Source organism: Phyllostomus hastatus, unplaced genomic scaffold, assembly GCF_019186645.2.
Source record: "Phyllostomus hastatus isolate PE091 unplaced genomic scaffold, TTU_PhHast_1.1 phas_scaffold_93, whole genome shotgun sequence".
Taxonomy (NCBI): domain Eukaryota; kingdom Metazoa; phylum Chordata; class Mammalia; order Chiroptera; family Phyllostomidae; genus Phyllostomus; species Phyllostomus hastatus.
Window position 1 is genome coordinate 22,636,109 of NW_025334042.1, and position 12,616 is coordinate 22,648,724.

Sequence of the window (12,616 nt, forward strand, 5' to 3'; positions counted from 1 at the left end):
ATGCTGGATGGCCATCTGTTCTCCGAGGGGCCCGACAGCCCCCGGGAGCTCCGGGATGAGGAGTCTGGAAGCTGCCTCTGGGTGCAGAAATCCAAGCTGCTGGTGATCCAAGTGAAGACTATTTCCTGTCATTATAGTCGCGGCGCCCCTCCTCGACAGCCCATGGACTTCCAGGCCAGCCACTGGGTCCGCGGGCCGCAGAGTCGCACGTGAGTGAGGGAGGGGTGAGGGGACAGACTGGAGGGGCGGGTGCGGACTTCCCCCCGGGCACCAGCCAGCGCCGCTGGCCCCCTTCCCTTTCCCACGCGCCCCACCCCCACGGTCCCGAAAGCTAGGGCCTGACCTTTCCCGCGTTGTTTCGGGAAAACAGGAGGAGCTGTGAGACAGGGCAGGGGGTGAGATGGGGCAGACGCTGCTTAGGTGTGCATGGAGAGATGGCGAGGAATCCCGCTTCGACTCCAGCCCCAGCATATGTGCACGTGTGCGCGCGCTGACACACACATCTTCACGCGGCTGCCCAAAGTGGTCTGCAGTGCGCCCAGCTCCCCGGGCCTCCGCTCCCTTCCCCCACAAACTGCTCACCAGGGTTCCTGCTCATTGTCCCAGGTGTGGGCCGCGCCCGGGATCCCCTGAGCCACCTCCCCGCCGTCCCTGGGCCTCCAGGGTGCTGCAGGAGGCGACTAACTGGCGGGCGGGGCCCCCAGCCGAGGCCCGAGCCCGGGAGCAAGAGAAAAGGAAAGCGGCATCGCAGGAGCGGGAGGCCAAGGAGACCGAGAGAAAAAGGCGCAAGGCTGGTGGGGCCCGAAGGAGCCCCCCGGGTCGGCCCCGCCCGGAGCCCCGGAATGCCCCCAGAGTGGCACAGCTTGCAGGGCTCGCAGCTCCGTCGAGGCCTGAGCACCTGGGGCCGTTGGGGCGACCGCCCCGTCTGTCCGCGCAGCCGCAGAGCGACCCCAGGGTGGCGTGGGCGGGGCCCTGGGGAGGCCGCAGGCCCGGGCCCCCCAGCTACGAGGCTCACCTGCTGCTGAGAGGCGCTGCCGGGGCCGCCCCTCGGCGCCGCTGGGACCGGCCGCCCCCCTATGTGGCCCCGCCGTCTTATGAAGGCCCCCACAGGACTTTGGGGACTAAGAGAGGCCCCGAGCCCGTGCAGGCGCCGGTCTCGTCGGTCCCTGCTCCGACGCCGGCCAGGACAGAGGGAGGGTGCGCAAAGAAGAGGCTGGATCCTCGGATCTACCGGGACGTCCTCGGGGCTTGGGGTCTCCGGCAGGGGCGGGGTCTCTTGGGGGGATCCCCAGGCTGTGGAATAGCCAGGTCAAGGCTGGAGCCCTGCAACGCCGCCGCAGCGAAGAGCCCGGGGTGGGCTGCTTCTGGCCCGAACAGTGGGAGCGACGGCCACCCCCAAGCCGGCGCTGCTGGGAGCCCAGGCCAGGCTCCCACGGCCCCCACGGGGTCTGCAAATGCGACTCCGAGTCCCCCGCGTCCCGCTCCCAGGTCCAGGCCCCATCGCAAGGGCTCCGGGCAAGGAAAAGAAGGTAGAGAGCAGAGCTGGCTCCCCAGATGCTGGATTCCCTCCCCTAAAAAGCAGCCGCTCCGACATAGCCAGACCCTCCCCAGACCCTGGGCTCCAGGAGGCACGGGATGGAGAAATTCCCTGGGTCTTACAGAGGAGGCCGGACACGAAACCTCGGAGGGATGGAAGGCGACCCGCCGCGCCCACACCCTGCCGCGGAGCTCCCGCGGCCCGGCTGCTGGAGAAGGCGTCTTTGTCATTGACGCCACGTGCGTGGTAATACGGTCTCAGTACGTTCCGACCCCTCGAACCCAGCGTGTGCAGCTTCTGCCCGCCGGGGTGCCGCGCCTTGGGGGGCCCGCCTCCAGCCAGCCGAAGTCCAACAGGAAGGAGGGAGAGGGCGCCGCGGCCTCTCCTTCCCCTTGCCAAAAGCTGCTGTTGAGCAGTCGCCTTTCACACCAGCCATACGGGGGGCTCGGGTTTGAAGCTGAGGGCGGGAAGCCTGTGGACTCCTCGTTGGAGGAGCGCGCCTCCCGCATCTTGGGGCTCCCGGTGGGCGAAGTAAACCTTCAGGACGCCCCCACGCAGCCAGGCAGCCCACGGCACTCAGCCTCAGGCCCAGCGACTTCGGGAGGCGCCACCAGTGCCGAGGGCTCGGGGGAAGTGGCGGCGGTCCTGCGGCCTGCGGGCCGGGGCTGGGCGCGGACCCCGGGGCCCTACGCCGGGGCCCTGCGGGAGGCCGTGTCCCGCATCCGCCGCCACACCGCCCCAGACTCAGACTCAGACGAAGCTGCGGAGCTCAGCGTTCACAGCAGCTCTTCCGATGGAAGCGACGCAGAAGCCTCCGGCGCCTCCTGGCGGAATGAGCGAGCGGGGCCCCGGGAAGGCAGGAAGACAGCACAGCTGAGCGACGGTATCCGAGAGATTCTAGGTGTCATCAACCGGACCGAGGAGGTCCTCTTTGGGGAGAGGGACACTAAGAGGACCCCACAGGGAAATAGGGAGCGGCAGTGAGAGGCCCTCTGCTGTATTTGTGTTCCCCAACCCGTACATCCCCGGGGCCCAATGGTCCCCTTTCTTCCTCACAGACTTCCTTGTACTCCTTTCCTATTCAGGTTCCCAACCCCAAATAGAAATCTCCCAAATGAAAGGAAAGGGAGCATATGCTGATTCATGATTTTCTTTTTTTAATTAGGAAAGGTGAGGGTGCACAGCAGACTTTAATGCCTGCTCCTTTCAGGTCACTCCAGTAAGGGCTTCAGCCGGCCTGGCTGCACGGAGCATAGAGTTAGGAAGAGACGCCTGGCCAAGAGCAGGCAGGAGGGCAGGGGGGGTACAGCCACGGGAGGGCAACTTCAGGTAGGGCCTCTGGGCAGGAGGGAGAAAGCGTCGGAGAGGCTTTGGGCTGAGGTGAACAGGTGACAGAGAAGCCCTTGGCAGAAGAGGAAGGGGCCCAGAAGCAGCCAGCAAAGCAGAGAGAGGGCTCACTTTGATGTCACGAGTCTTGGGGTCCAATCCCAACTCTGCCATGCTCACTGGGGCACCTTAGGCAAGTCACTTCCCCTCTGCAATCCTCCTAATATGTAAAAGGAGGGAATTCTAAGGTCCATCCCTGACGTTTTAAAACCTTTGCGGAAGCTTTTTTCTCATCCCCTCCTTCACAAGCCAAGAAAGAGTCAGGGGCAGGTGAACAGAGTGGGAGGGCCCCTGGGTGGCTTTGTTGTCACCTACACTCATTCTCAATTCAAGAGACGAGAGACTGTCCAGGGTTCACAGAAGAGCTGAGTAAACGGACAAGGGCTCCTATCTCAGTCTCTCAGGTTTAGGTGAGGGCTCCCCAAGGCAGGGCAGGATGGCGGCCTGGTCACTGTCCCTGGTCCTTGGTGGTCCAAGCAGGAGAGGGAAGGCTGACAATAAGTCAGCTTGAGGCCTCTTCAGACCTTCCCCTTTGCTCCTCCCCAATGTTTCTTAGCGATGATTTGAATCATTGCCATGAGGTGCCACTCAGGTGGTATCATCCATCTGAAAGAACTCGGAGAATTTCTTGCATCTCTGCCTCTTCCAGGAACCGGCCAGGGAAGAAAGAGGGAGGCTGGTCCCAAAAAGCCTGTAGGTGTGGGGTGTGATACTCGCTGTAGCCACTATGGGGCGCGCGCAGGTCGCGGATTTCCCCAGTAGCTAGTCCGCGAGTCGCTCCTACCCGGGTACTGCCAGTTAATCGATTAAGCTCTGGTTACCGCGCGGGAGGCCCCCGCCTTGCCACCTCCAGGCGTGCGAGGTCAGGAGCAGGCTTCTGGCCATCTAGACCTGGAGCGCGCCGAGCCCCTCTTCGTACTTATCCCCGCCAAACAGCGTGGGACGCGGACACTGACGTCCTTTTTTTCTCTCTGATCTCGGACACCTCCTCTCTATTTACTAGCCATGTGAACTTGGCCAAATCACTTCACTTCCCTGAGCCTCAGTTTCCTCATCTGTCAAATGGGGGTATATAAACACCTACCTCGCAGGGTTGTTGTGAGGATTTAATGTGATGATGTATGTAAAGCGCCTTGCACAGTGCCTGGCACACAGTAGGCTCTCAATAAATCTAAGCTTCCCTTTGTCCAACCTGGGCATCTTCTTCCTTTTACCGACCAGCGTTCCTCCCCCAGGGCTCCTCGGCTCCTTCCTGCTCGGTGGGTGGTTGTGCGGGCGGGGCGTGGGGGGCGGGGACTCCTTTCTTAGATGGAAACTCCCTGCCCACTCCTGTCTCCCCCAGCCCGGACTCTCCCTTCCTTGCCCCCCACTCCACCCCCGTTGGCTCTTCCCACTGCCCCGGTGCACTCCCCCCACCCCCCATTCCGGGCAAGGGCTGAGTCAGCCTGGGTAAATTTAGCCGCCAACTCGGCTGGCGCGGGGGCTTCGCCCAGACTCAGTCTCAGTGTCCTGGCCGGGCCCTCCGCCGCTCGGGCTCTGCCCCTATTCCCACCCCCACCGAGTCCCGCCAGCTCCAACTCCTGCTCAGCGTTCAGATCTCCAGTCCTGCTCTCAAACCACTTATAGTTTTGGTCTCCAATTATCTCGAGGTCACTCTCCACCAGCCCCGGAGAGACCGAGCAGGACGAGAAGGGGGCTGGGTGGCCTGCGAGGCCCTGGGACTGGATGCGAAGCCCACTGCCTTGCCTGGCCTGACCTGGCCTTGGCTCACGGGAGGGGGGTAGGGGGGTTGGAGGGAGTTCCTCTCCGGGCTTCTAAACCTGAGGGGAGAGGGTCAGAGTCACCCACCCACACTGCCAGGTTTCCAGTTAGCTCCTGGTGGAGGAAAGTGGGGGTCACCTTGGGCAGAAATCAAAGGTTCCTGAGGTCTGTCTCCCTCACCTGCAATTCTACCCACCTCAGGTTCTAACCACCGAGCATTTTATTTACTGAGCACCTGAGAGGAGCAGGAGCTGATCTGAGCTCCAGGAAAAAGACACAGTAAGGTCTGTCTGACAATGGGTTAAACACACACATATAACGGTGGCATTGAACAGTGAGTCTTAAGTACTTTAAGGAGTCAAACAAGGGAGACTGAATTTGAGGGGAGGGGTTCCAAGCAGAGGCAACAGTAAAACTAAGAGGCGTGGATGTGAGGGAAATGGTCTAGTTTGACTGGAGCTGCGGGTACACCCAGGGCAGATGTGGGAAATACAGGTGTGATCAAAAACTGAGGCCAGATCGGTGTGAGCCTGGTCCAGCTGAGGAATGTGTGCCTTGGACCTCTGGGCCTGAGAAGAGGAGGGTCTTCAGGCTAGAGGAAGACAGAGGAAGGCCGGGGCGGTGGTGTGAGCATCTGTCTGGATTGTGCTACAGCCCATGGCCTCCAGGGCTCTGAAGCTTGCTGGCAGAAGAGGTGAGCTGCATGCGAGAGTGGAGGGGCTGGTGCTGTGGAGGCAGGCCCCATTACGCTGCCTGAGCCTCTTTGAGGCTGAACACCCAGGATATCAGTTTCTAAGAGCTTACCCACACTGCTACCATTGTCAGAGAACTAGGGTGTTCTTGTGTTTAGAAGGAACCCAGATCTGGGTCATGGGTTTAAATCTTGCCTCTACCTCATACCAGCTGTGTGACTTTGCCAAGTTACTCAACCTCTCTGTGTCTTGATCTCAGTTATAAAACTGGGTTATTAATAGTGTTCTTTCATAAGCTTGTTGGGTGGAGTAAATGATTCAATGTGTAAAACACTGAGAACAACATCTGGTATCTAGGCAGTCCTATATAACTGTTAGGTCCTGATTATTATCTCTAGGGCTCCCAGTGTTGGGGGTATGGGAACAGGAGGCTAGGGAAGAGAGAAGTAGGAGAAGAGGTAGGAGAAGAGGAGGGAGAGGGAGCAGAGGCCAGATCCAGAGGAGAGGGAATACCTGGGGTGGAGACAAGCCACTTGAATGGGTGAATAACATACCATGAGCACTTGGACAGTCAGGGTGTCAGTGTAACCCACTCCCACCTCCCAGGACTTCCTCCATCTTTGCCTAAGAGTGGAATCAGCACCAGCTGCTCAGGAACTGGGGAGACGGGGAGAGTGACTGCAGGTCTGGGGGCCAGCCCTTGATGAGCCATATCTTAGACAGGCTCTGCAGGGCCCTGTGGGTGGCAGGCTGGAGGCTCCCTGCTGCGAAAATGACTTCTAAATCTGGCTGTGTCTGCCAGCCAGCCAGCCTCAAGGCCACAACCACCCCCCACCTTGGGACAGCGTCACAGGTCAGGAGTAGGGACAGCAGCCGTGGGAGGGCGTGGTCAGGTTGGGGCAGCTGCCCTCGGGTTACCACAGGACCCTTCTACCCTCCGCACAGACAGATTCTTCCCAGGAAAGCCCTATCTGGTTCCAATTGGGGCCCAGTTAATATGGCTTTCGAGGAGCTAAGCACCTCCTCCCCTTTCAGACTGTCAGGAGAGCCCTGGGATTTCCCTAGGTCACCACAAATTAGTAAAGAAAACAGTCAGGCAATAACTTTGGGACTTTAGGGGATTTGAGGCCAGGAGTGTTTGTACGTGTGTGAGGAGGAGAGGACCAGGAGAGATGGCTGAATATGAATACACGGGAAGTGTGCAAAGTGTGTCTGTGAGGAATGAGTCCGAATTTACTCAGTTACTCATTTGTTCACTTGCCCATTAAACATGTACACCAGGCCCTGGGTACACACAGGAGATTCAAACATGGCTCCTATCTTCAGGGAGCTCAACATCTAGGGTGTGTGTGAGACAGGAGGAGGGGTATAGAAAAAGAAACCCAGAGAGTCATCACAGTGCGGGAAGCACAAAATAACGCATTAATGAAGGCATTCCAGAGGGTTCTGAGGAGAAAGGAGGAAGGAGCAGCTCCCAGACTGTGACTTCTGGAGAATGGTGATAGACCCAGAACTCTGGGTGACAAATTGCTCAAGGTGAGTATGTTAGTAAAGGAAAGCTCAGCCTGGATACTGTCCCCTCCTCTGCACGTCCTGGCATGGTGGGTGGGGGGCGTCTCTCCCTGGAAGCCCGTGGTACTACATAGCCTTTTGTGAGCCTTTTCATCCATCCAGCCTTTTGTTCATCCATCGATGCACGCATGCATGCATGCATCCATCCATCCCACCCATTCATTTATTCATTCAATCACCGACCCATCTGTCATTCATCCACTGATTTATCCATCTCTCCATTCACCCACCCATCCATTTATTCCGTTAACAAGGGCATATGTTATGCCTAGCTCAGTTCTGCAAGGGATGCTAAGATGAGCAAAACCCAGAGGCCATGTCTTCAGGAAGCTAGAAGCCCAGTAGGAGGAGTAACATACGCAGATACCCACCCACGGGACAGCCAGTATGTGCTGTTAATGAAAGCCCTGCCAAGAAGGTACTGCAGGAGGCAAGGCAACTTTGCTGATGAAAATTAAAAGAGCTTCATGGAGGGAGGAACAGTCAAGATGGGTTCCAGGGTGTGGGCAAAGGTGGACAGGTGGGAAAGCAGACAACTTTCAAGGGGAACAGAGGCACTGGGGAATGCAGAGGTGCAGAGGAATGGGGCCCTGGAGTGACTTGTGGGACCCAAATTATGAAGTGCCTCTGGAGAACAAGGATACAGCATTTTATCTTGAGTGAAAGGAGCTGAGGGAGAGGTGAGGGGCAGAGAATGTTTGAGCTGCAAATGTCCTCCTCAATGGCTATAACATGGTTTCTCTGCTGCTTGATTATGGCCTTTGTTGGTCTTGTTTCCTTGTGGAATTCTCCAGGGGACCAATGAGCCACTTAAGGGTAGTGTCTTTGATTTCGTTCAGAATCCCCTACACGCTGGGCCTGGAGCAGGCTCTTAGCTGGCAGAGGAAGGAACAGATGATAAAACTGTGCCACAGGAACACTAGCACAGCAACTCAGCATCAGATATGTACCAGGAAGGATAGCCACTACCTCGTGTGACCTCCCCTTCCCCACCCCTTTAGGAGAGATGACCCTGCTTTCTTGGCTGGGGTCTCTCTAGGAGCTCTCCCGAAAGACACCACAAGGTGGCGCTGTTCCAACTGTAACTCTGAGTTTCGCCAAGGTCTTGACCGTTTCAGCTTGGTGAAGTGCGCTCCACGAACTGTCCGGCGATGGATGGCCTAGATGTTTCCTTCCAGCAAGTCCTGAGACAGAGTGAAGAGCCTGTGTGCGTCCATGGAAAAGAAGAGCTGACAGACCTCCAATGCCAATGCAAGTACCATAGGCCTCGTGTACCCATCCATTCATTTGGCAGTACCGAGCATGTGCCAGGTACAATGTGAGGGACTAAGACACAGTCCCTGCCATGGAGGAGCTCACCATGTGGCCCTGACCAAATCTTCCTTTGCTAACTGCCTCCCACACACACCTGCTCTCAAGGGCCATTCCCCTTGACCTGGGAAGCCATCTCCATGAGAATTTTACTCTTCGTTATTGCTCGCCCCTCCAAATCCATGTTCCCCCCTAAGATGGCTGCATGGTCACATTAGTGTGACCGCTGGTTGCTCCTTCCTTGAATGGCTCGTCTTGCCCTTCCTCTAAGCTCCCTTCTGAGCTCTTTCCTATTCTTTCTTCCAACCTCCCTGTCATACTCACAGCTACTCTGCCAGGTCTGGGAGCTTTAGGGACCTCCCCAAGTACACCTGGTCTGGGTTGGGATCTCTCAATGCCCTAGAACTCTGGAGGCTAGAACGATATGAGGGCTGACCCAGAGAAGGGCACTACCCTGACCCAGAGACCCTGGCACTACCTGCCCAGAGATGAAAAGTTGGAGAGTCCAGAAAACCAAAGACCTCAGAAACATGCCCCTCTGGGGCCTGAGGGCTCTGCCAGCCAAACCTGTCCCCTGGCAGGCTGCCTTCTTTTCTCACCGACTTTGACTTTGGGGGAGCCAGGCCTCTCCCTGATGGCAGTCCACAGTAGTGGCTATGGGAGAACTGGTTGGGAGGTGAAGCGTTGTGGGACATTGTCCACTTTCCCAACATGCTTCAGGGCCCAACTTAGCCCTTGGTGGGTTTGAGAGAGGAGGGAGGGTTGGTGCTGAGAGTGGGAGCCAGGCCCATCGAGGTCCCGGGAGTGAATGCCGCATTGTTGGCCAGGCCAGAGTCACAGATAATTACCTCAATTAGTGACAATGGGAGAGTAATAAATACAGGCTTAGTGTCTCCTACCCCACCAGGGCTCCGAAGATTAATCCAGGCTGACGGGCGGGCCCTGAAAGGCGTGATGGACAATTCATTAAACTCCCCAAATGCCGCACAACCTGGGCGTGAAGGCTGAGTTAGCCCCCTGGGGGCTGCGCCTTTGTCTTGATTGTGTGTCTCCGCCACAGCAGAGCCGGGCAGCCCCCAGAGAGCCGGGAGGTGAGTGGGGCTCCCCCAGCCCGGCCAGGCGGCAGGGGGATTAGGTCTTGGTCCGGCCCTGGTTGCCCTGGCACAGCAGCCCGGCCGGGCTGGAATGTCCGTGGGGGGGAGCAGGCGGAGCGGAGGGGCGGGGCCGACAAGGTGGGGTAAGGGGGGCACACAAAACCAGGGGCAGGAGGAGTTAATTAGACGCCAGCCGAGGAGGGCGAGGGGCCACAATAGGGGCCTCACTTCCGAGGATTAATAGGGAAGAGAGGGAGGGGGGGTTTCAGCCCTGGGGGAGGAGAGCTGGAAGCTTCCCAGGGTGGCACTACCCCTTTTTGCCCAGCCTGACATCTCCTTGGCAAGTGGCTGGGAGGCAGGAGGCTCGGGCAACCTGTGCAGGTGCCCCCCAGCATCCCACAGAGTGGCTCGCTCTTCCTCGAATGGTGCTTATGTTGGGAAGAAGATCAGGCAGGGAGGAGAGAAAAGACCCTCTCATTTTTCATGGACATAGTGGATGCAGGAATGTTTAGGGGCCCTGATCTAAACGCCCTCCATCCCCACCCCTCACTCTGAGGCAGGACCAGGAGCCAGAACTTTTACCCTTCCTGTGAGGCTACCAGGTTAGAGCCAAGAAGTCCGTACTGGGGGCTGGAGCTGGCCCGGACACAAGGGAGTGGAGGCTGCTGTGTGTGCACTCGAGTGTGAGTGTGCACACTTGTGCTTGCAGGTGTGCTTATGCACGGGGCCTGGACTTCAGCCGGTCCTCAGTAAATACTGGATGAGCGGTTGAATGAATGAATGAATGAATGAACGCAGTCTGGCTTTGCTGAGCATAGATGGGTGTGAGGAAGAGAAGTGGCACTGGGCTGCACCATGATTCAAAGTGAGTGGTCTTGGGCTCTTTCATGCTGGGCTCCCGGCCACGGCCCAGGTACCCCACCTCTGAGCAGATGAGCAAATGTCCAGACAAAATGAAGTGGCCGTGGTTCCTTCCCTGTTAAAAGGACAAAAAGCAGTAGCCTCCTGGAAGCCCCACTTCCTCCCGGGCCCCAGGGAGCAGGGCAGCCCTGTCTCCTCCCTGGGAGCCACCCCACCCTACCCCCTCCCAGGGGATGACAAGGGAGCGAGTTGGCGGCAGTTCCCTGGGCATATTTATAACCTGCTGCTCGCTCACCAGCGTCTGCTTTTAGCCCAGACGGGGGAGGGGGCAGAGGGGTGGTCTGTCTCATGCTGGGCGCCCTGGCTGGGTGTGGAAAGAGTGAGTAAGGGTGAGTGGTGGGCAGCTCTGCATGGATATTCCTGCTCACACCACAGCCAAACAGCTTATTTTCTCCTCATTTTGTTATTTTTCTCCCTTTGGCCTGGAAAGGAGGACTGAACCAGCCTGAGGTGGGGGGTGGGGGGGATGTGCTCGACCCTGGGGTATTTGCAGCCCCACTGACAGGGTTTTTCCAGGGTGCGTGTGGCAGGGTGTGTGCGGTGCCGTCTCGCTGACCCCCTGGGGACCGCACAGGCCTGCCATCTCAGTTCTCTCAGGTTTTCCGCTCCCCCTCCTCCTGGATATTTCAAGCCCAGAACTTCCCTCACTTGCTGAGGTCAACCGTGTGTCGGGGTCCCTGGCAGCCTTAGACTGCCCTGGGTGTGTGGCTTCTGGCTCCTGAAGATCAAAAGTGGGTGGAAGGATAGCCTGGGTGGATAGGCAGGGCTAAGGCATCAGGCCCTTTCCTGATAGTGCTCTCCTGTGGCACCCCTCCCCCTCCCCCAGCTGCTCTGGGCCCAGAGACCTCGGTGAGGCCTCTCTCCAGGCGCGGTGGCTTTTCTCCGCAGGATTTACCTGCTGGGGCAGGCTCTGCGTGAGGCTGGAGCACAAGATCCTAACCACAAAATAATGAGCTCCTAAGTAGTGTCCTACAGCCCTTGGCTTGCTTTTTCCCTTTTATTAATGCACGTCCCCTCGAGGGCCAGTCCTCATTCTGCACTTCCCTACCTCCCCTTCAAAGTCCCAGGGCCAGGAAGCGAAGGGCCTCCTGCTGAGGACTTGAGTGTGGGAATCGGTCCTTCAACCTCACGACGTGTGTGCACAGGGCGCTGCATTTCCCTGAGCTTCATCGTAGCACACTCCCCCCAGTACTGCCAATGTGTGGGTCTGCCTGACGCCCCAGCACGACTGTAAATTCCTCCTGGCAGGCACTGTGGCTGGTACTTCACCGTGTCCCCAGCATTGGGCATATGCCTGGCACAGAGGAGGTGCCAGTGAGTGTTCCCATGACCCTAGTGTTCGCATACGTGATCTCCTCTGAACCTCCTCATCTTCCTGGAGGAGACTAAGTACCCGTCACCTCCCCTGCTTAATAGACAAGGCAACCGAGGCTAGGAAAACAAGAGATTTGTTGAAAAGCTAGTTCGAGCCAGAACAGGATTCATTGCTTTCTTTTGCTCTTCTTCCCGCTCCTATGTGTCAGCTCAGCCCAGAGCCTCCCGCTTCTGGGCCTAAAGCAGATACACTCGTCTAGCTCTCCGAGTCAGGAGGTAGGTGAGAATGGTGGGGCCAGCTGCCAACCTTGCTGCCTCTCCCTAAATCTGGGCATTGTTCAGCAAGGGCATAAGCCCGTCTCCTACCTCTAGTAGTCCATTAACTGCTTGCTTTGTCAGGGGTGGGTGGGTGGGGGTCTAAAAGCTCATTGAATTATAGACTGGGCATTCTCTGCAGGCTTTTTTTATTTCCTTTTTCTGGAAATCCAACGTATGTCAGGTACCTCCTACCCTGGCTCAATAAGGTTTCTATTCCTCCTCCTGGCTGCTCATCAGAGCTGAGCTGGTGCTAGCTTGGCAGATGGAGAGAAAGGTGAAGGGATGGCATTGCAGGGTTGAGCAGCTCCTGGCTCCACTTCTCTACCCCCACACATCCCAAAGGCCAACAGGGTCAGAGTTCACACAGCCAGGGAGAGGTGGGAGGCAGCAACAACAGCAAAGGAGTCCTGGGGAGAGGGGGAAATTCTCCAGTCGGCTGGGATCACTTGTTGCCCTTGGGGGGTAGAGGGCTTCGTAGCTCCCCCTGCCTTTCAGGTCCTCCCTTGGGGGGAAGTGTTAGGATTAGGGATAGGCATTAGAGTTTAGGGAGGGGCTGGTGTTTGAAGTTAGGGTTAAGGCTAAGGTTACACTTAGACCTGGGGTCAGGGAGTGGATTAGAGAGAGGTAGGTTTAGGGCTGTGGGCAGGACTAGTATCCCAACTCTGGTGAAATCGCACACAGAGGTGTCCGTGGTGCTGTTAGTAAGATTC

The 12,616-nt window shown here is 57.8% G+C and overlaps 1 protein-coding gene across 1 annotated transcript; it reads left to right on the plus strand.

Moving 5' to 3' along the window:
• On the plus strand, nt 1-4,104 carry DDN (dendrin). The gene is made up of 2 exons (XM_045829571.1): nt 1-209; nt 607-4,104. The coding sequence occupies exons 1-2, from the start codon at nt 1-3 to the stop codon at nt 2,519-2,521; spliced, it is 2,124 nt and encodes a 707-aa protein (XP_045685527.1). The 3' UTR covers nt 2,522-4,104.
• The last annotated feature ends 8,512 nt before the right edge of the window (nt 4,105-12,616 follow it).

What these genes read in the sequence shown, in the direction of transcription:
- DDN (XM_045829571.1), top strand. Translation starts at nt 1, where the DNA reads ATGCTGGATGGCCATCTGTTCTCCGAGGGGCCCGACAGCCCCCGGGAG. An exon ending in CGCGGGCCGCAGAGTCGCAC is followed by an intron (nt 210 to 606) that starts GTGAGTGAGGGA and finishes TCATTGTCCCAG; the next exon opens with GTGTGGGCCGCGCCCGGGAT.